At 44.2% G+C, this 21967-nt stretch overlaps 3 protein-coding genes across 8 annotated transcripts; 1 reads left to right on the forward strand and 2 right to left on the reverse strand.

Annotated features, from left to right (window-relative positions):
- The first annotated feature begins 693 nt into the window (after positions 1-693).
- Positions 694-4362, forward strand: PNRC2 (proline rich nuclear receptor coactivator 2). Its single transcript, XM_062014275.1, has 3 exons — positions 694-870; positions 1660-1864; positions 2535-4362. Exon 3 carries the CDS (start codon positions 2553-2555, stop codon positions 2973-2975), a length of 423 nt encoding a protein of 140 aa, XP_061870259.1. The 5' UTR covers positions 694-870; positions 1660-1864; positions 2535-2552; the 3' UTR covers positions 2976-4362.
- A 504-nt stretch (positions 4363-4866) lies between these two features.
- SRSF10 (serine and arginine rich splicing factor 10) lies at positions 4867-15393 on the reverse strand. Of its 6 annotated transcripts, none has more exons than XM_062014272.1 (7): positions 15177-15393; positions 13111-13217; positions 11328-11429; positions 9767-9929; positions 9426-9479; positions 9155-9256; positions 4867-6082 (listed from the first exon to the last, which is right to left on the reverse strand). In XM_062014272.1, exons 1-7 carry the CDS (start codon positions 15239-15241, stop codon positions 6064-6066), a joined length of 612 nt encoding a protein of 203 aa, XP_061870256.1. In that variant the 5' UTR covers positions 15242-15393; the 3' UTR covers positions 4867-6063. The 6 variants fall into 6 exon arrangements, with proteins under 6 accessions (XP_061870256.1, XP_061870258.1, XP_061870257.1 ...); XM_062014271.1 differs by lacking the exons at positions 4867-6082; positions 15177-15393 and adding exons at positions 11916-12048; positions 12268-12667 and having other exon boundaries at positions 7203-9256; positions 11328-11449; positions 13046-13195; XM_062014274.1 differs by lacking the exon at positions 9155-9256 and having other exon boundaries at positions 9426-9476.
- Positions 15394-18111: 2718 nt separating this feature from the next.
- LOC104557285 (fatty acid-binding protein, liver) lies at positions 18112-20393 on the reverse strand. Its single transcript, XM_010201449.2, has 4 exons — positions 20309-20393; positions 19567-19739; positions 19206-19295; positions 18112-18162 (listed from the first exon to the last, which is right to left on the reverse strand). Exons 1-4 carry the CDS (start codon positions 20373-20375, stop codon positions 18112-18114), a joined length of 381 nt encoding a protein of 126 aa, XP_010199751.1. The 5' UTR covers positions 20376-20393.
- Positions 20394-21967: the final 1574 nt, after the last annotated feature.

The raw sequence follows: 21967 nt of genomic DNA on the forward strand, positions 1-21967 counted from the left end.
GCCTCTCTGAAGCCTCGAGCGGCAGCTGGCGCAGCCACCCCCTCCGCGGTTTTTGTTGCGCCAATTCCCCTGCGAAGGGGAGAAGCGTGCGGCGGGCCGGGGCGTTGCGGGCCGGGGCGTTGCGGGCCGGGGCGTTGCGGGCCGGGGCGTTGCGGGCCGGGGCGTTGCGGGCCGGGGCGTTGCGGGCCGGGGCGTTGCGGGCCGGGGCTGGGGCCGCGGGGGTAACCGTGAGGGGCCGCGGGCGGGACAAAGGGCCGCGGGGTGGCCGTGAGGGGCCGCGGGCGGGACAAAGGGCCGCGGGGCTGCTCTGAGGGGCCGCGGGCGGGACAAAGGGCCGCGGGGTTGCCGTGAGGGGCCGCGGGCGGGACAAAGGGCCGCGGGGGTAACCGTGAGGGGCCGCGGGCGGGACAAAGGGCCGCGGGGCTGCCCTGAGGGGCCGCGGGCGGGACAAAGGGCCGCGGGGCTGCCGTGAGGGGCCGCGGGCGGGACAAAGGGCCGCGGCGCCGCTCCCGCGCTGCTCTGCGCTGAGGGGATTCAAACCGTGGCCCCGCCCGCCGCGGCCGCTCTGCCCCGCCCCGCCCAGCAACAGGCGGGGCTTGTCTCCCATTGGCGGAGGGGGCAGGCGGCGCGCTCCCATTGGCTGCGCCAGCGTGGCCGCGGCGGGGTGGGGGGGCCGAGGGTGTTATACGGCGCGGGGACGCGGCCGCCATTTTGTGTGGGGGCAGAGGGGCAGCGGCAGAGTGGGAGAGTTTTGGGCTGTGCTTTGCGGGAGGGTATCGGAGAGTGACGGCGGAGGAGCGGCGGGGTCTGTGCCTGAAGGCCCGTGTGTGTGTATCTGTGGTTGTACGCGAACGAGACGGACAGAAGTCGGTAAGGGAGGAGCGGTGCGGGCAGGGCTGGGCGCTGCCGCCGCCATGTTGTGCTGCTCGGGCTGCTCCGATGTGGGGACGTGGGGAGAGGGATCCCCGGCTCCCCGCGGGGTCCGGCAGGACCGCGGGCTGTGGGAGAGGAAGGGAGAAAGTCTGGAGAGAGCAGCTGGAGCTGTGACAGGCGCCGAGCCTGCGACGGCCGCCTCGGAGGGGAGGCGAACGGCGGCTGCGATGCGGCTCGTGACGGGGCAACGAGGCGAAAGCTGCAAATGAGGGCGGGAGGCCGGAGCTTGGGAGGAGAGTATCGTGAGAGTTAGTAAGGGATTACGTGATGAAGAGGGTGAACAAAACAACTGTCGGGAGCTGCTGTAAGGGTTGGAGGAGGGTTCGGGCTGCGGTGGCTTCCTGGGCGGTTTCAGTGCGCGGCCGTTCCGCTGCGGCCGGCGGGGAGCGCTCCGTGGCACCGCGGCCCTCCGAGGGCAGCACAGCGCTGTCCGCGGAACTTCAGCACCACTTCTCTGTAGTAAAAGAACAGATCCTTGCTTGGCTAGTAAAGTACTTATTAAGATACAGCTAGAGAGAGCATGACAACAAAGTGATTCCTTGCGAAATGCTGAGTATGCTGAAATCACCCAGTAAGGGAAATGCCACCGTGTCTCTCACGGTTGGAGTCTGTCATCGTTAAGGGACACAGCTGACCTTGTGAATGATCAGAATTATTTCAGCTTATTATCATTTTTTCCCAGTGGAGACAGTTGTGTCTTTAACCAGACAATTTCATTTTGCACAGTGGGACTTCTCCCTTGGAGCTTCTGTGCCGAGAATCCGATGTTGGGCTCGGCTCCCTGGCTGAACACGGCAGAGCAGCCCATGAAAACTTCCATTCCTAGCCAAAGGAAGGAGTCCAGCGAAAGGCAGCACCTACTCTTTCAGGCTTGGAAGCAAGAAAGAGGGCAAGAGTTGGAGAGCGTGGAATCTGAGAAGACAACTGAAAGGTAAATGGGGGTGGAGGAAGAACAGTGGGAAGTGTGGGAGGTGAGCATGAAGGTGCCAAGTACCATGTGATAGTATCAGTCTGCTTTGAAAGTGCAGTTACAAGTGGCTGCCTTCCATTTGGGGTTGTTGTCAGTTCACTTTGGGTTTATCAGAGTAGTTCTTGGACTTACCAGGAAGACTAGGGAGTGGCTTTATCAGTGCTAACTTTGCTCCTATCTTTAGCCCTTTAGCATGTTCAGGATTAAATACAAACACCTCAAATTTGGCACTGCATTTTGTCTTTCACATTGTTCCAGTAACACCTTTTGCTGAGGACAAAAGAAGTGGGGTATTTAGTAGTTTGGCTGCCTGGGGGGAACAGTAGGTGGGGAAAGCTGTCTGTGTGTGGTGCAGTGCCTGAGGGATGGGTTGGGGTGTGATGTGCTGGTCAGCAGCAGTAGGGAATCTCCCACTTGGAAGATTACAATCAGCTCCAGTGGGTGTGTCAGAGAAGTTCATGGGTGTTGCTGAAGTGGTGTCCAGGGAAGGACAAAACCCACTGCTTTCAGCTGATCCAAGTGTGGGTTTGATTTCAGTCCTCTTGCTTGGAATCTAAAATGTTTCAGAGTATTTGTTTCAAAGGAACTGTTAGCAATGCAAACTCCACTGATCTCCCCCTGGTGCTCACAGGTGACATTTAAGTTGAAGATGGGTGGTGGAGAAAGATTCAACATTCCAGTTCCCCAATCCAGAAATACCACCAAGAACCATCAACAACTTAAAAACAGGCAGAAGAATAAAGACCAGAATTCGCAGATGAAGACGTATATGAAGAAAGAAAGAGGACATGGGTGCAGCCCCTCGGCTGGTGCATGGCAGGCCATGCAGAAAGGGGGGAAGAGCAATGTTCCTTTCCCAGGGGACCAGGGCTGGAGCCCTGCTCTAGCGAGCCGCGCGCTGTTCTTCCCTCCTCAGACCAACCACAACTATGCTGGAGCGAAATTCAGTGAGCCACCCTCACCAAGTGTTCTTCCTAAGCCACCAAGCCACTGGGTACCTGTTTCTTTTAAACCTTCTGATCAAGAAATAATGACATTTCAGCTTAAAACATTACTTAAAGTCCAGGCTTGAGAACGTGAGGTTCGGTATTTTTTAAAGGATTTGATTCTTTCACAGGGTCTCGGAGCTCAGACTTGTTCTCCCCAGCTCCAGAGGGCTGGCTCTACAGAACAGGCTGTTCTTGCTGCATGTAGTTAGGCACTTGGAAGGGGCTGGCAGTTTACATTCCCCTCGTGTTTTACCTCAGCGGTCCTGTGCTGTGTTCACTGTGAATGGTGTTGCTATAACCAATCCTCAGCAGTGGTTGTTACTGTGAGAGCAGATGGGGTGTGTCCCAGCACTGCCAGTGTTGGAAACCAGCTTCTGCCTGACTTAATGCAGCATGAACTGGAAAAAATGCCCTGCAAGCTTTAGCCAAGAACTCTGCTGCTTTTCTGACTCGTGCCACAGTTGCTGGCTGGGTGAAGCCCAGCAGAGCAGAGACTCCCCACAGCAGCAGGTAAAACGTGGGCTGTGCCCTCGTGCCCATCTGACACTCCTGAGCCCCTGAAACAGGGATCTGGGAAACACCTTCCTCAGAGCAGGGGAGAGCCCCGGGCGTCAGGGCCTGCCCAGCTCTAGCAACACTCCCCTGCCAGCCCCTTCGTGTTCCACTTGCTCCCATGAGTTCCACAATATGGCTTTTAATCATTAGTTCCTTAGTAACAGCTACCAAGAGTCGTGCTCAGACGTGGGTTACCCTGTAGTGAGGGCTTTAGGTCCAGTAGCTTGTGGCAGCTGTGAATGTGTTTTCATAGGGAAAACAGCCATGTAAATAAATGTAAAACTTTGTAGCATATGTACATTTTTGCTGGGCTTTCCTGCACAAAGTATTTTGGTACTCTGGTGCCTGTAAGATGACTGTGTTGAGCACCAGGCCTGAGGGTAAAAAAGATATTTTGTTTAAAAAAGAAACATTTGTGGCTGTGGCCTTGCACTTGGTACAGTGAAGATGTACTTGGGTGTGAGCTCCTTTTTAAAGTAAACTGTGCAAAAGAGGCTGCTGTAGAATTTTTTAATAATAATTTATAAAAGCATCTGAAGTTGAAGCCGACTTGTGTCCCAGGGCAGACAGGGGAGGGATGGGAAACCACCGTGTTCAGAACCCAGGGGGATGTTTCACAAGTGCAAGCAGCTGATAAAACCCAAGCACTGTTTGTTTCTTAATGCCTGCTGTTGACTGGAAAAGTGCTTTAGCTGAGCAGGAGTTTGCAGCTTGTGAAACGTTCTCTGGGGTCTTTGGCAGGTGCTGGGACACAGGTGGGGACGTTACTTGCTCCCAGTCAGGACCTGGCCTGGGAGTGAGCTGTATCCCAGTTAAAATTGTGTGTGCTCTGCTTCCAACTGTCCATTGCTGATGGTACATGTACAATTTGGAAACAACAGAAATTTAAATAAACTCAATTTTTCACCCCTAAAAGCATCATATTTATTTCAAGACTGATGGAATAGTGGAAGGATGTCACTTCGGCAGCTGAAGCTGCTCTACAGAGCTCTGACAGGACACTGATTAATGTAATCAAATGCCCCTTTCATACCCTTAACTGCAAGCTTCTATGGTAATCTACAACTGACTGGTAAAAGCCTGGGGCAGAGGTTTTGTGCCTCTCAGGCTGAGCATCAGAACAAGCTGGAAGTGACAAGGTTTAACTGCAGCCCCCTCATCCCCTGACTGCAAACACAGCGTGGGACACTCAACATTGACCTTCCTCCCCACACCACAGCTGCCCAGGGGCTGCTGGGTGCTGCCCACGAACACTGGGCTCACCAGTCTGAGCACGAGGCCACTGAAGCTTGGCTGAGCCGAGTCGGGGGCTCTGTGCTACCTGCCGCGGGGGCTCGGGGCGCTGGGCCGCAGGGGCGGGTGGCGCTGGACCTCCACCAGACTGCAGCTGTATTAATCAAGTCAGAAGGTGCTCTCAGGTTATAGTCAAAACTTGTACATTTTATTCCCAATTCACAGGGTTATTTGCACAGATGGAACACAAAACTCAAGAAGAAAGGATGTGTATGAAGAAAACATCAGCATCTTTTGATCAAACACACTACAGGGTACATAATCTTCCCTTCCTATAATCGTCTCATCAGCATCTTTAGACAAATATAGCAATGGACTACAGACTTTTTAAGCAAGATACAAGATAAATGGAGAAAACCAGCAATTATTAATGGGTGATGTCCTAAAAATGTGTAAATTTATCCCTTTGTACTTCAGAATGTTAATCTGCAACATCCCTGCCAAAAAATCAAGTAGCAGTGCTGCGCCGTGCGTCAGTCCAATTGCCCTTCTCTCAACACAGCTCAAGCTCTTACTTCAGGCTGAACAGTAAGGAAAAAAAAGCAGCTCTTTCCAAGAGGAGAGCCCAAAATAACATGTAAATTGAAAATTTCCACTTTGAATAAAGCCATTATACTGTACATTTAAACATCTTTAAAAGACATAGAAAGGATAACATTTAGCTTTCAGAGACCAGTCTATTACAGTCCCTAATTTAAACACCCAGCTACTTAACCACTAAGTTTAAGAGTTTAATGATCAGGTGGGTGCATGGACTTTTGGTGAAAAAGAAGTTCCAATAGACCCTTCTATTACTGCTGAGAGAAGTCAGTAACGCTGCAGGTACTCTGGAGCACAGCCATGGCTTTCAGCAGAATCTTTACACACTACTTCAATTCTACAGATTTTGCAGGAATGACAAAGTCTGGTTTACCACAGAGAAACAGAATTCCCACCGTTCTTGAGACTCCAAAAGAAAGATGCCTATACATGATCTTTTGTAGCCTGCGTATGTTCTTGCATTCCAGCTGTGCATAACCTGCAGGAAGCTTGCACAAGACAGGCTCCTGCTTGTTTTGTTTTAGAGCAGGACTAGGATCCCTGCACCAAGGAAGGGAGATGTGATCTAGATGGGCTGTGGCTCGACTCGCATGAATGCGTGAACATTCCCTGCCCTTTTGGCCACATCCTGCTAACTCGTCCCCAACTGAAAGGCCCACAGAACAGCTTCTTCACAATTTTTCCATGGGAGCAAGAACTAGGACAACATCTTTATTCATGCACTCTTGAAACATCGTGGGTTTGTGTTCGGCTTTTCTGGCTTGTTCATATACACAAGTCAAGTCAAAGTTTAGTCCTACCTCTGGGAGAGAAAGAAAGAACCATCAGAACTGGCAGACACTACATTATACTTGCAATGAACTGGATTTTTTAAACAAAAAGACTTTAAACTGTGCTACACATAAATGCTGAGGTACACAATATAAGGACATGCTGACAGTCGTTATAGTTACTGTTACTCTGCAGTCACAAACCAGAGGCTCAGCCTGGACACAGAGATATTCTCCCTCCTCCTCCCCACCAACCCAGCTATAATTCAGTTGGATTAATGCCTGCAATTCCTTGCAGGCTGCTGACAAAAACATAAGCCCTCTTCCTCACAACACAGTCAGGTGGATCGCTTTCAAGCATTATTTTAGTCATGAAGGCTATTCATTTAAGAGAGCTGGCAAAGGACAGGGGTTCTGCTGTTACAAGCAGAAAGCTACAAGACAATCACAACTCCCAAAGCATTAAGAGTGAGTTTATCAAAGTATTTAAGTGCTTTTCAGAGTAATTTTCTTCCGGTGGCACAAGAACCACCAGTGGCACACACGGTGAGTGCCAGGAGGCAGCTCAGTTTATCAACAGCAGCAGCAAAGTTCTGCCACCCCCTAGAGAGCCGCTGCCGGTGCAGCCTTTGGTGCTGCAAATGCAAACCAGTGACACGAGAAATTTGGACCTAGATGAACCTTCAATTGTTGACTTTAGGTAGCCTCTAACCTGGCTGATATCTGACCAGCAACCACAGGGCAGTGCATCCAGCAACAATGAAAGTTAACGGAAAAGAAACGTCAATACGTTACGCTAAAACTTCTGCTTCTCATTCATGTTTCTTCTAGTACCCCTTTAAAGTGTGAAATGATATTGATTCAGACATTCAATGATAAACTCCTGACTTTACTGAAATACCATAGCGAGGATTTCACTCCATAAGGGATGCAGAGCTCTACTAACCATGCTCTGGAGCCAAATTCTAGCGCTACAATAATTCCAGTGGATCGGTATTTCCTTCATTTTTTTATTACAGCATGTTTGCTAAATTTACAGCAAGCAGAAAATAAGCTGGGTCTTTAGTTATTTTGATCAAAACATTGATGTTTTAAAGGTAGTACACAATATTTGTTAAAAAGAACATATAAAAATACTTTTTTAGAAGCCTCTATAAGAAAGGAAATACAAAGTTTAATCCCACAACTTTCCTCTGCTAGAGCTGCACGCTACTGCTACAGTTTTAAATAGACCTTTTGCTGTTTTTAAACTATACATCCAGGAAAGTCTACAAAATTAAAGGGACGTGCATATAAATGATTGCATAGCAGAACATGAACATTAACTGCAAACAATGAAGAAAACGTTAGAAATACTATCAAATGTACAAAGGTTCTACGATCAACCCCCTAAGCACGTTCCACTGCCAGTATTTAAAAGCCATCTGTGTTCCTGTAAAGGTCCTGCTTGAAAACACTAAACCCAAAAACCTAAAACATCTTCTCCAAAAAAGAACTCGTTGAAACCAACATCTTTATATGCACCCACAGAAGACAGCGAGGAACACCGAGTGTCGGATGCTGGCTTTGGAAGGTAAATAGGAGAAAAAACAACGCCAAAAGCCACTTTCATAACAAAGCATCTTGCCTTCTAGAGAAATACTGGTAAGATTACACACTGGATTTGTTATTTTTCACATTCAATTTACTAAATATACTGTATTAGTGATAAACTAAATAGCTAGAGATGCAGCTCTTGTTCATATCCAACTTCAAACATTTGTTCTTAAGCAAAATGAAATCTAGTAACCAAACCACTATCCGTTCTGAGGAAGAAGTGATTCAGACTTGCCTGACCAAACACTTGGAGGTGTAAAAGCAAGCCTTTGTTACTCAGGAGGAGAAATGGCTACAGCTTTATACCTATGAATACACCAACTAACCACAGGAGTCATTGGCATAAAAGTTTAGTTCTTATATACTGTACACACACAACTCGAAACAATCTACTGGTATCTAACAGCAGGAAAACTAAGCAACTTATGGTAACTGCTCACTAAAACTTAGAATAGATACAAAACCTGCATAAAATGTACACACAACTTAATATTTAGTTGTTCTGCCATTTGCTGAAATCTGAATTGAATCTTCCTTTTCGAGGTGATGGGCTTTTCCCCCTCACACATTTCGTACTAGCAGCCAGGTCAAAAGCAGCGAAGCCTCTATCCTGACAAGTCACGACAGTGAACACTCTCTGAATGAGCTTCCAAGACCAACTCTCTCCCCGTGTAGGCCATGCTATATTAGTACCATCTCTCCAGATGGCTGGGTTCAAGAGAAATCTCAAAAGTGCCTCTCCACGGAGCTCCATTTACCAACCTACTCGTGTCAGTGGGCGTGGAGAACAACGCAAACCTGCCAGCCTGCATTTCACAGCAGCCCGTGTTGCACCACAGCTGTCAAGTTTTCCACTTTATCACAAAGTTTAGTGTTAAAGAACAAGTTAAACACCTGGTTTAACTGTTCAGCACAAACTGGTACCAATTCCTCTAAGGTATGACATCTTTAATAGGACAATGTTGCAAGTTATGATCAATCAAGTCATCACCAACATCTAAGCATTAAAAATGCAAATCTTTACAAAAATATACATAGAGACACCACAACCAAATCAGTAGCTGCCCATGACATTTAACCAAGTGGACATTCTCTCTCTCTCTCTCTCTCTCTCTCTCTCTCTCTCTCTCTCAATTGCTCTCTCTCAGTGGCTTCTCAACACTGTTTTAGTTTTAACCATTGTTGGCTACAGGGAAAACTGACAAAGAAAATATTTTTTAGCACTGTTGCAACATCATATTCCTGGTAATTTAAGTAAACTGAACTGTGTGTAAATGAGTCTTACATGCCTAAAAACAACATGGATACACTGTTAGTGGCCACTGGACTTGGGACTAGTCCATGACCTTGATCTGGATTTTGACCTAGATCTAGAATGTGATCTTGACTGTGATTTGGATCTAGCTGGTTCTTTTTTTCTCGACTCCTTTTCATATCTTGAGCTGGACTTATAGTGTGTTTTAGTATCTGTTTTAGAGGTGCCTCTAGATTTGGTGTGAGATGCAGACCTAGACCGTGATTTAGCCTTCATTTCTTTCTTGGGCTGTGACTTGGATCGTGATCTTGAATTGGACTTAGATCTTGAAAAAGATCGATTGCGGTGTTTGAACCTATCAGAATAAAGGGGAGAGAGGAGATTTGAATGTAAAAACACTATTCTTAGACATCTAGCACATTAAAAATTGTTTACCGTTTTTGCAGGAGAAACGTTTTAAAACCTACAGTTAAAGGAATACAGTGATCTAGCTTTCAATGTAAAGGGTGTAAAAAAGCTTTTACCTATCATTGTCCGAATGGCTTCTGCTACGACGGGGTCTTCCGGTAGGTCTACTGCTAAAAAGGTACATCAGAAAAAGTAAACGCTGACAAATTCCTGTGTAGCTATACAAATGCTTCAGACATTATTTTTCAAGCTGTGCATTTGCTTTTAGTGATTGTTCAATGAAGCACAGAATCCTTCAATATTTCAGACTGGAAGTACCATGCAAGACACCCAACTCCCACCACTTACTGCCACAACAGAAAAAGACTAATCGAAATGTTAACGATTAATAGTCAGTGTGGTATTTCTCCTCTAAAGGACTGCTGTGCAGTTGAAGCCAAACACACACAACACTTACTTTCTGGGACTATATGATCTTCTGTAGTTGTAATCAAAAGAGCGACTTCTCGAGCGTCTCCTTTCATAACTCCGACTCCGAGACCGCCTGTATCTGTCATAGTCATCGTAACGAGAAGAACTGTACAGGTTTCTCCCTTCCTTGGCTTTCATTTGATTTGGGGCTGTAAAAAAATAGTAGTATTTTGTATTTTAGGTTAAAACAGATGCCCTACTTTCTTTCCCTTTAGTGACACTACTGATTCATACATTTGGTGTTTAGCAGAAAGCCTAAGTAATGCACATGAAAGGTCTGTCAGGGCACAGAACTGGCTAAGGGGATTTCAGCCACCTGGAAACTGGTGTGACTGGTCAAACTCATGACTAAAACATTCTAACGTTCCTGAATTTACCCCAAAAGTGAAAGCTACCAGGGAATTCAACATGCATTTTCTGCAGTACACAGGACAGCACATCACCCGTGATCCACAGTCATCTTTAGTGATCAAACAACAGCTCGCACACAAGCACCAACGGATGCCCCCCAGAAGCAGCCCCCCTGCAGAACAACACGCCCTCACTCTGTAGCTTAGTTATAAAAATAATTAAGGATGACTGTATTAGTTTTCTGTTGTTTTCTCTAAGCAGCACAGCTACCTTAACACCTTGTATTAAATCCAATACACTCAAAGCATTTGAAACATACCACACTAATGAACGCTGTCTGTACTAAATGGTTCATTTTTAAGCTTTAAGTGCTGCTGTTAATGACATAAAGGTAGATTTAGTTAATTTCTAACAAGTTTCTGAACAAAAATCCCAGTGTTTATGTACAGGACAAACTTGTCCTTCAGAGCGTGTCATTTACATTGACTCCAATAAAAGTTAATTATGTGCATTTGAGGGAAACCTGAACAGTTTCGTGTTTCTCTGAGACCTGAAAGACCTGTGAGGTGCTTTTACTCCCAAAGTGCACATGAGTGTCACAGTCCTGATTTAGGTCAACAAGTACGTTTGGTTTACCAATGGCACATTTTGTTTTTACACATAATCTCTAGATATCAAAATCATGTGTAAGAATAACAGAGTAAAAAGACTCAAGTTCTCTTTAAAGTGATCTGTTCAGAAAATAAGATTTCTGTTCCATGATGAATTGAGATACCTTGAAATTTACTTCTATCCTGAAGCAGAATGAAAGAGAAGACAGCACCTCAGTCCTGGAACTTGGACTGCATTGGGTAATGTCAATACAGAATTATTAATACTCTTTAACCCAACAGACATGCTGCTATACACTACAATTAATCTCCCTTTGGACAGGGAGAATTTTCAAGAGTCAGTCTTTCTTTGCAGAAACATATGCAGCTGTGCAGGAAGCTCTTAAGAACTTCCAGCTAGCAACAAGATCAGATTGTGGTGACTGTTGTTATCTGTTTTTAATTAAAACGAGTCATTAAGAGTCACTGGACAAAAAGTACAACATCCACATGCTATTTATATAGAAGAAAGAACACGTCACAATTAGTAACACATGTAATTTAGCCCAGCACCAGCGTCCGGTGAGACACACGCGGGGCACTTACTCTTCCGATCCCCCTGTGCAAACTGGATTTCTATTTGCCGACCACAAATCCACTTTCGATCCAAATTGTGGAGAGCATCTTCTGCATCACGGACATCTTCAAATGTGGGGAGTGTTAAGGTTCTTGGCAATTTGATTACAGATTTGGCATTAAAAAACTGATCAATTATTTTCTAACGTTACTTTCTTTCAAAGCAAAGTTCTTCTGGTCATGCTACAGTTCACATTAGTACTTTGTTTTCTTAACCAGTTATCTGAGAACTATAATAAGATTAAAATCTCACAGTATGACCACAAACTCATCCATCAGCCAGCAGTTGCTATGTGGTACTCTAACTTTTTTCTTCTCCCACTTGTACTTATGCAAGGAACAAACCGGTATCATTCTCAGAATACATTTGTTTATGGTCATTCAGTTTTCTCCACCACATTTACTTCACTACAACTGAGCCCTGGTTCTTATGTTAGGCATACCAACAGCAAAAGTTAACACGTGCCTAATGATTTTAGGACTGGGATAAAGCTTTCTTTTGTTCCACTAACTGATTTTAAGTTTACATTAGGTAATGCCATGGAAATGTATACAGACCTTGAAGAGTCTGACATAAAGGCACACACAACTCCTACACTATGGGTCAGGTGTTCAGCAACACAGGCATTGCTCATTTTAATCTGCGAGATGACCACCACTGTATTCACACACCTTCTCCCAGCTACGTGACCTGAAAGAACAAATTGCCTTTTGTCCTTGTAGCAACTCAGTTCACCATCAGCATAATGTATGCAGAAAACAAACTACTGAGTTGTAGGTATATACCTTGATAAACCAAGACCGAATGCACTTTCATTCAAGACCACAGTTACAGCAGCACTCACAAGAGAAATATTAACGGGTTTTGTCAATGGACTAAACCAGAATCATTCATCAAATTAGTGCTTACATGACAAACAGAAGAAAAACTGTTATTCTGTAGGATACATCAGGTATGACTCCTTTAATCTTGGCCACCATTCAACTTCATCTTGACCTTTAACTCTTTAAGTGCTTGTCAGAAGGACTTGTCATGAGATGCTTGGCCAAAAATGACAGATGGCTTTATCTTTTACTTTGAAAAACAACCTTTTCCCCCTTTTGCAGATAAAGCGAAGCTTTGTCTCCCATTATGGCTTGTCCTTCTTCCAGCTTTTCTTTATTTTTTCTTTTCCCAAACTCTCCCTTCTCTTCAAGCCTGATCCTTAAGAGGTCTTTGGCTTGTCTACTTGCCTTAATTGTTGAACTCTACTCTAAAGGTTCTTTCATGCTTTCTCTTTGGGGTCGCCATTACTGTACAGCTTTACATTCTGAGGCAACAACAGAGGACAGTAAATTAGGGGACAATATTAAAGAAAGAAGTTCACCTCATTTTTTACACAATCTGATTTTGATCAAGTGATTCCAGTTTCCATGTGTTAAATTAACAATGAATACCAGCCACAGTTTGCTAAGCACAAGTTTACTTACACACCAGCGATAATAAAAACGTGCTTTCATTTAAATCATATAGTATTAATTTCAGTGGCATAAGCAAGCTTTTATATTACTGGACTTGATTTAAGGTTGGCAAAAAGGCAAAGAACAATTGAGAGAAGTTAATCTTCAAAAATAACAAAACACCACAATATAAGACACTTATTAGATACAACACAAAAGTAAACTGCTTTTTCATTTAGATGTGTTACCTCTTACATAAACTTGAATTTCAAACGTCAACACCCCTCACTAATCAGCCATCTGAAGAAAGGATATTGAACATAAGCAAATCCTCTGGGACGACGAGTGTAGAAGTCAAGTGGAACGTATACATCAACTATAGGCCCATAACGACCAAACTCACGGCGCAAGTCTTCAGACCTAGAACATCACAAAGATCTCATATGGTTTTTCACTGTTTAAAGCGTTACAAAGCATTCACCAAATTAAAAAAACAACCTAAATGCAAAAACCCTACAGCACGACCCCTCTGTTCTGAAGCACTTGGTAGAGGATGGGTGGCAAACCTCGTTGGAGGAAAAGGGCATTTAGAAGCGAATTGTTAAGCAACACACAAGGCTTTTCTGAAACACTCAAGACTCAGGATGCTTAAGGCAGACTCAGGCGTTTTGAAGCCAGTGTTCAGCATAACTACAATAGAAGTGTCGCACATTAGTGAATTCAAGGCAGGACATGCTAGCAAAGGGGAGCAGAAAGCATAAAGGACTGAAGGATTACTGCTACTCAAGCACCTCAAGTAACTCTTGACAATGATTTTGCAACATTGAAACATCAACTGTAAGATCCAAATAAACTGCACGAAAATAAACCAGTCACACAAACCCACTTCCTAGAATAATCAATACCACATCAAGCAGAACCAAACTTGAGTGAGCAACCACTCACGCCCTTAGGATAGCTTTTCCAAAGGGTTTGCGTTAGAGATCTGAGCAGAAAACCATCCAACGGATCGGTAACTACGCTTGGAACTACTAGTGGCTCCTCACCAGAGAGGCTTCTTACTCACATCAGCTTCTTTACACGTATTTTTGTGTCATTTGGGGATAGCAATCTGAATGAGAAAGAGTGATGCAATACCATATTTATGTGGTATGACAGTTACCACTACTTATTTCTCTTTCTTATCCGTTGGGAGGGAATCTACAGTGCACACAGTCCAAGACGGCTGAAAGAACAACAACCACAAACACCAAAATCTCACAATGAAACCACCTCTGAGAAGAGCATAGCACCTAATCACAAGCCTATGGCAAATGTCTCAATAGGATCCCCTTATTTTAAGTAGTTTGTAAGCCATAGCCCTCCTTGACTGCTCTCACAGAAAAATAAACTCCTGGAAAGAGAAAAGAAACTTCAAGCTATTTATGCTTTTGATCATGATAATGGTCTTAATTAATTCCATTCCACTGTGCCCACACTACTGTTATTTGCCAAACAACTTTGGTGCAAGTTTGAAAACTCATGCTTGCATTTTATACAATTCTAGACCTTACAGACACTTCCATACAAATTCCGACATAATTACTAACAGAAGAGTGCTTTAACTCACACATGCATTCTACACCAATGTGCTCGACAAATGCTTCACAACTAACCAATCTGCTTCACTATCTAAGCAATAAATAAAAACGTGTGCAATGCACAGTTTTTAATTCATTTAACTCCCTGTGGAAAGTTAGTTCACCAAGCTGCTGCATGGGAATCGTGCTGCAATACACTTATTATGGAGTAAAAGCTTTGTTTCCCCCCGCCCCCTACAGTGGGTGTGATAAGCAGACACAGTACATAACAATTAATGCAATAACGTTCCACCTGAACTGGCAGCAATTACCATACTAACGGAAGCAACCACGCCAGGAATTTTGGGGACGGCCACAACAAACGCCTCGCTTTGCCCTTTCTAGTAACAACTGCCGTATTTCAAAGCAGCTTTCAGAACTCCAGCTGCAGCCGAGCATCGCTAAGGGGCACAGGCGGCTCTCCCTGGAGCGAGCATGCAAACCCTGCCTCCATCTCCCGCTGCACGAACTCAAAGGCGGGTGCGAGAGTTCCACTTTCTCCCAGCCCAGCTTTGTTCTTTCTGAACGTTGTTTTGAAACCGATCCGCGTGGAGAGGAGGGAAAAAGAGCAACATCGCGAGCAAAGAGAGCGAAACGGAGAAGCGTGCGGAAGGCAAGGCAGGGGGAAAGGTTACGCAGAAGGGAGCGGGTCGGCCTTTCCCCTCCCCGCGCCCCTCCGGCGGCGGCCGCACGCGCGGCCTAGCGAGCCCGCCAAAGCCTGCGCAGCCCCCGCGCCCCGCTGGCGCCCGCCCCTACTCACCGGGTGTCGTCGGCCACGTTCCGCACGAAGAGCGAGGTGTTGGGAGGACGCAGGTAACGGGACATGGCGGCGGCGTTGGGCCGGGGCGCGGGGGAGGGAGCGAGCGAGCGGAGGGGCCCGGGCGCTGCGGGGAGCCGAGCGGCTGAGGCGACCCTCCGGAGCTGCACGCAGCGCCAGCGCCGCCCGCCCGCCGCCTCTCGCGAGACTTCCCGCGGGGCTTCCGGCGAGGCGCTGGGCACCGGGGGGGGGGGGGGGGGCTGCCCTCACTGCGCACGCGCCCTCTGCCGGCCGCCAGCGTGCGCGTGCGCGGAGCCCGCGCGGGAGCGGCCGCCCGCCCCCAACGCCCGCGGCGCCCCTCGCGCATGCGCCCTGCGACGGCCCCGCGGCCGCGGCGTTTCCCGCCGAAAAGCAGGCAGGCGCGCGCTGCTCCCCTCAGGCCGGCAAAATGGCGGCGGCGCCGCTGCGGGCGGGGGCCGAGGTGCCTCACGCAGCAAACTCTCGGCTCCGCGGCTCGCTCCTGCCCAGCCGGCCACCTAAAACGAACCGATGCGGTGGCGGGTTGGCGTGTTAGGACTCGCTGCACAGGGCCTTCCGCCATGGCTGGAGGGACCGCTGTTCTGTGGCCCCTCACCGGCAGTGTGGCTGTGCCTCAGGAGGTTTCATCCGACAGTCGCAGAACAGCGTTATTTGGGAATCACCAGCCCTTTTTTATTGCAAAAGCCGTTCGTGTGATTAGAACGGTAAAATAGGCTGGTAGATACTTTATTTCTTAACACCTTGATGGGTGGACGATGCTGGTCACATCCTGGCACATCCCTGAGGTTTTGGATGAGGTTCAGTCACAGTGGAGTTAGATGTCAGCTATATACGCTGCTCTTCTGAAAAAATGATAGTGGTAGTGATTGTATGCCCAGTGGTCTGTGTTCAGCCCTCTGCAGAAAAGAGATGAGGGTCTCTTGACAACATTTTCTGCATTGACTATTAGCATTTCACATTATTCTGTACAAAGTATGCTAGCAGGAGGTTGAGATGCTTATCTTGTGCAATATATATACAAATCTGCTCACACAAGTCGTCAAAGGACTGTGAAAACCAAGCCAAGAAGGCACATTAGAGACCAAATGATGGTGAGCATGTGTGACACAAAGCAGAAAAAATTCCTTCTGCAGACATTCCTAAAAACAGTGGAATCGCCAAGGAGTGGTGAAAGGATAGAAATATTTGCTACCAGGATTACCCTTTCAGAACTTTTTGAATTGGAATTTAACCATTTTGAACAAGATCCAAAAAGCTTGTAAATATCCTCATGAAGTCGTTTGCAGAAAAATTCTCTTGATTTGGAGAATGTGCTGCTGTCATCCAGATCTGTAAGAATGGGGCATATCTGATAAAAATCCTTCACATTTTGACTGCCTCATGGAAGGAACTGCTTTCACATAAATCTGAGGTGTCCTGTGGCAGAAGAATATTGCCATTGGCTTGAAAAGACTGGCAGGATTGTCAGATTCGCTGCAATTGCCAAGTAAGGGGTATTCTTTTAAGATTTTTTTTTGCTTTCAAATTAAAAAGGTTTAGCATCACTTTACGTTCCACAGAGGATTAGTGTGTGCCTTTGTATACCAGTTGTCGTGTATTGAAGTTGAACTTTGATAAGGGATTGAATAGGAAGAAGCAAGTTTGCAATGCAGATTATGTCAAGTGAAAACAAGGAAATACGTGTGCATTTTGCTTTAATATCATTCCAATTTTCTGCCATAATGTAGTTAAGCAAATAGTTGTTGTTTTGTAACAGGCTTTAGAAGTGTAGCATTCAGAGTAATGAATGATCTCTGTGTTAGTTTAGAAATAAACCTGAAGTGTCTTGTAGTATGTATCCTACAACTTACGGCATTTGGTCATTGAAGACTTTCAGTGTTGTGCAAACATACTATTGGAAAACTGTGCTCTGTTTTGTAGTGTTTCATTGTGTAGTTGGCCGTGGTTACCCAGCAACTTCCAAACAGAAGTGCTTAGTGGCTTTTTGCGGTGCAGGTGCTTTAAAGCAGCCTTCTCCCTGAGTTTTACCAGTGTCTTGATTTCTGCTCTGTTGATCTTATTTATGTCTAACTCGCATGGAATTTAGTCTGCAAAAGGGTACTTAGCATTAGAACTGCCTGTGAAGCAAAATGAACCCAAGGATACTTGCATGGTTATGCCAGAAAACAGTCCATGAGGACACCCGTATCTCAGAATAAGATACACTTCCGAGATTGCTTATATATTGTGTTACAAGTGATACTAACTAAAACACAGCCCCCTCACTCACAAACTGCTCTTCTCCTAGTATGGGAAGATGTAGTCTCTGCACTTTTAATTGGAATAAAATGTCCCCATTAGAATTTTAAATAGCATAATCAGCAGCCTTTTTTCCCACGGAGGCCTTACACCCAAAGTCAATTCTAACAAGTCTGTGGTGACTTTAAGTATGAAATAGAACTGCTAATACAATCGTATAAATCAGCAGTGAACAGAGAAATGGTTACAAGCATGGATCCTGTGCATTTTCTGCTTCAGTAGAGACATATAATCTGAACAGAAAGGCTCTAGTTTACCTGAGGTTCTCAAACTGACTATGTTCATTGAGTATATAAGAAATCAAAAAGTGTTTCTGTAATTTTTTGTCCACTCCCAAGGATTATGACGATGTATCGTAATGTTCCAGTTGATGGCTAGGTTTGTTTGGCTGGGAGGCAGCCTTCTGTCACTTGGGACATAGAAGGGATCTGTAACTATACTCAGGGAAAACAGTCTTAAAATAACAGGAAGTGATATGTGTATGAGAGTAGAAATGGTAAGTGTTTTCTGTGCTATTTTTTCATATAACAGAGATCACACCTTGTGGAAACTGCACTTTATTTTAGGTATGCAAAAATGTCACAAAGAAGATGATGTGTCTTCAAATTCTCTTGCTTCTTCTGACAAGTGTTACTCCACCAACAGTCATAGTCTGTAGAAGACAGAAGTGCATTTAGACTTTGGGAAATCTATTCATAGCTACATATCTAGAATTCATTCATATTAATATAATTGTAGCTATAAGTTTCTGTAATTTATGTATAAATATATCTTATTCCACAAGAAAATACATTTACAGTACCTACCTATAAATAAATCTATAATCAGTTTTAAAGACAGAAGATCTAATGGCATCATCAACTACATTTTATCCCTGTGTTTTAAGAGCTATCACAGATACTACCAGAAAGATAGAGGTCCTGTGATAGCACTCCTCTGTCCCAAACAGTAATGCGTTCTTTTACCTGGTATTTGGCTTATTTAATATTAGAAAAGTAGTTTGAGATACTCAAAAAGAAGCTGTATGGGCAAAACACTCAACTCTAATGTAGTTAGTGCTCATTGTAGTAATTTTTACCCAAGTGAGTGCTGCTTAAAAGCCCAGTGAGCTTAACTCTGTAGAGAAAAGCTCCTTGTCAGTACCAGGCAATCTAGAACTAACTAAAGAACTCTGAAAAACTTTAGGTGGAACAAGTGTATTGTAATGTTAATGTTTGACTAAGCTTTCACTTTCTTCTCAGAGGTAGTGCTGTGGATAAAACTATGGCTGGAAACTGCTATAGTAATCTAGAGGAATTCGTGAGGAGTCTTTCTGCAACATGCTCGGCAGCTAAAGCCCTTCACACTTCAGTGTCTGGAATTGGCTCCAGGGTGGGAATTAGTAAAAAGATTTGTTGAGCAGGATGCATTAAAAATATGAGCAGTGTTTAAAGGAGAGCATCTAAGGCAGTTGTTTTCATAAGAAACAGGAATAATAAAGGATACTAATAGTATTTTCCACTAAGTGTAGTTAGTCTGAGATACTGATATTCTGTATGTGCAGATTGGAGCACCTGTAAGGAATTCAGCAAGTAATGTAGTAATTTCAAGGCCAGGATTTGTGTAAGGTCTTGAGCCTGAGCTAAGAGCTAACCAGCACAGAACACTTTTTCCTTCAGCATTTTTAATAATATGCCAGTATTTTCTAACACTTACCTCCACCATTTCATTCCCTTTAACTTCTTGCTCATGAGAGAATTTGTCTGATTTGCACACCAGCTTTCCATTTACCATGTTCACAGTACACTGTTGAGGCAGATTTAAAAATTATTAAAACTTTAGATTTTTGAATACAAAAGGATAAGTAGGGAATTGCATAGACTGGAAACAAGGAATACTGATGCTCCAGAATCACATCTGCTAATTTAAACTGGAGACTGCAGCATTTTAATAAGTTTCAGAAGAAACGTTTCTGTTTGTTGAAAGGGTAGAAATGCATGCTAATGGAAACAGTACAGGCACGTTTCAGTCATACAGAAACTGAAGAACAAGGATGAATCAAGAGATGCACCCATACCTTCAGCTTTTTGCCATCCATAGTGGTGATGTCGGCCTCTTTTCCAATGGTAAACGAGTTAGTTACAGATTGCTTAGGTGTTTTGGATGTCACAACGAAGTCATCACCTTTTTGTTGAATTTCAACAATAGGCTTAATGTCTTTGGCTACTTTGATAAGGTCATCTGGCAATGCTGTAAAAAAGGCAAAAAAGGACATTTTCTGTTATGAAGTAGTGTGTTGATTTGAAATAGTGAATTCTCTTCTCCATTAAATGAAAGAAAACCAGTAATAGAAAGTGATGCACAAGTTAAAAGACAAATCCAGTTTTGGATTCCTGCCTTCTCTATGTGCATGTTGTTTCATTCCATCTCGTCTGTATATATTTTGGTATTATATTCATGAATCCTGTGTCAGAATCTGTGTTGCTTCTTTCAGTAACAGCTTGCCATGTGATGACATTTCTCCATGATGGAAACCATGTGTGTGTTGTTTCCCTCACCTCTTCCCAGGGAGATGGGAGGTGGAGGTTATCTGTCTAGTCAGAGCTAGAACAGTGCAAGTAGCCTCAGACTGCCTTACTGGGATGTCTCTAGCATGATCTGAGAGTGTTCTCATTAGCAGTAGATGGATTGCTTCAAGCATCATACTATCTGATTAGGCTTTTCATACCAAAAAAAGAGAAACCATAGAAATACAAAGTGTCATGCCAAGTGTGTGCTGGAATCCGAGCAGATTATTTCCAAAGCAGCTAGGTACTTACCAATAGCTTTCAGAAACTGTTCATAGTTCTCTTGGGCATAGACCTGCCAGGTCCCATTGAATGCCATTGCACGTTACAGTGTGGTTTGGGGTGGTGCTGCTGCTGAGAATGTGAGGGCTCTCCCTGGTCATTCAGATGCTATTTATGGAAAGGGAAAGGCCAGCCCAAATTGTGAGACGATTGGCCAATTATTAACCATGAAGTAACAATTATTAATCATTTATTTGTTCTTAATGATCATAACCTCTAGTTCATTCTGCTTTGTAGAAAGCCTTACCTTGACCAGCTGGTTTGGGATGTTCTGTTTATTGTGGGTTACTGAACTTGACTAATTATTCATAATTGATATAAAGTGCTGCATAGCTCATTTTGTTTTCTTTCTGCTCACAACTTCTATGTTGAATATATTTTCTGTGCTTTGGATAGAAGTCTTCAGATAAAACGGCATCATTTACAGTAGATGTGAGGTAATTACTGTCCTGCACCAGAACTTCCTAACTGTCTCAATATTCTCCATTTTAGGCACTTTAAATGATGGGAATAAAATCCACATCTATTTCTTCCAAAATTGTGGACCTCCAGTTGCTTGAGGACAGGGAAAATTGAGTTGGCACAGCCAGTTAGGATGTTCTCCAGTAGATGTCAGTAATGTGCATTTAAAGCTCTATTAAATTCAGTTTATTATTATTATTAGTTTTAATAATCAGTGCATACATAGAATATTAAAGGTAAAATAATACATGGAACATTGCTTGGAGACTGAAATGAAAGAAGTAAATAGGATGTATTGTTTTTCTTCTCATCAATTGCACCAAGAATTCCTCATTCACTGTAGCTCTTGAATGATGCTTCTTGGTGTCTGCAAGCCTGACTGTTGATTTTGGAAGACACTCATTAGATTATGTGTCTTGCAGTTATATTGCTTAATTCAAATAAGGCCTGTATCCCAGGGGTAAGTGACCTTTCTAAGTTAACTTTTATTACTCCATACTGGTCAGTAATTCATCTATTTAAAAAGAAAACCCATCCTGAACTTTTTGTTGTAACTTCACAACTATTTTTTTAGCATGTAATTTTAAAGAAAATTCACACACAAAGCCAATTTTGGAGTTACACCTATGGATGATAATACTGAAGTAACAAGGATAAGGTAGTGATAGTGAGTAAGGTTGTATTTATGTGTGGGGTGTAACGTACATGGCTCTTAAAGGTGTATGTTTATATTGGAGTTATTCTAGGACATGACTCATTGTGGAGTAATAATGATGCTACCATAAAGGCCTGCTTTTCTTCATTCACTGTAAGAACAATCTGGACAATTAGGTAAGCTCTCACTTTTTAATAGTATTACATTTAGTAATGTAATTTATATGAATTTAAAGTAATGTCTGAAATGTAACTGCCTTTGTTCAAATGATTGGTAGTCCTGTAAAGGGATTGCTGTGCTCGTTTACATTGACACTGGAGCAGCAGTTGTCCCTCAAGACAACTGGGAAAGATACTGCTTCTGTGAGGACGGTTTATACTAGTTTGTGCAGCAAGGTAAGATGCTATTTCACTAACAGATGTGTTTAGCTGGATGTCTCTGTTAGGAATACAATCACAAGTCTATCTCTTGCTGACAGTTTTACTGGTGGAAGCTGTGGGAGTGTAGCTGTG

This window comes from Colius striatus, chromosome 24 (genome assembly GCF_028858725.1).
Source record: "Colius striatus isolate bColStr4 chromosome 24, bColStr4.1.hap1, whole genome shotgun sequence".
Lineage (NCBI taxonomy): Eukaryota > Metazoa > Chordata > Aves > Coliiformes > Coliidae > Colius > Colius striatus.

Bases quoted from the DNA above. Each gene is read 5' to 3' on its own strand.
- PNRC2 (XM_062014275.1), top strand. From the start codon at position 2,553: ATGGGTGGTGGAGAAAGATTCAACATTCCAGTTCCCCAATCCAGAAAT.
- SRSF10 (XM_062014269.1), bottom strand. From the start codon at position 15,241: ATGTCCCGTTACCTGCGTCCTCCCAACACCTCGCTCTTCGTGCGGAAC. The intron at 11,430-13,110 runs ATCCTTTCTTCA...CACTCCCCACAT, and splicing joins AGGATTTGCTTATGTTCAAT to TTGAAGATGTCCGTGATGCA. The intron at 9,257-9,425 runs GTAAAAGCTTTT...TTATTCTGATAG, and splicing joins AGCCATTCGGACAATGATAG to GTTCAAACACCGCAATCGAT.
- LOC104557285 (XM_010201449.2), bottom strand. From the start codon at position 20,375: ATGGCATTCAATGGGACCTGGCAGGTCTATGCCCAAGAGAACTATGAA. The intron at 19,740-20,308 runs GTAAGTACCTAG...CCTTTTTTACAG, and splicing joins ACAGTTTCTGAAAGCTATTG to CATTGCCAGATGACCTTATC. The intron at 18,163-19,205 runs GTAAGTGTTAGA...TGTCTTCTACAG, and splicing joins AAGGGAATGAAATGGTGGAG to ACTATGACTGTTGGTGGAGT.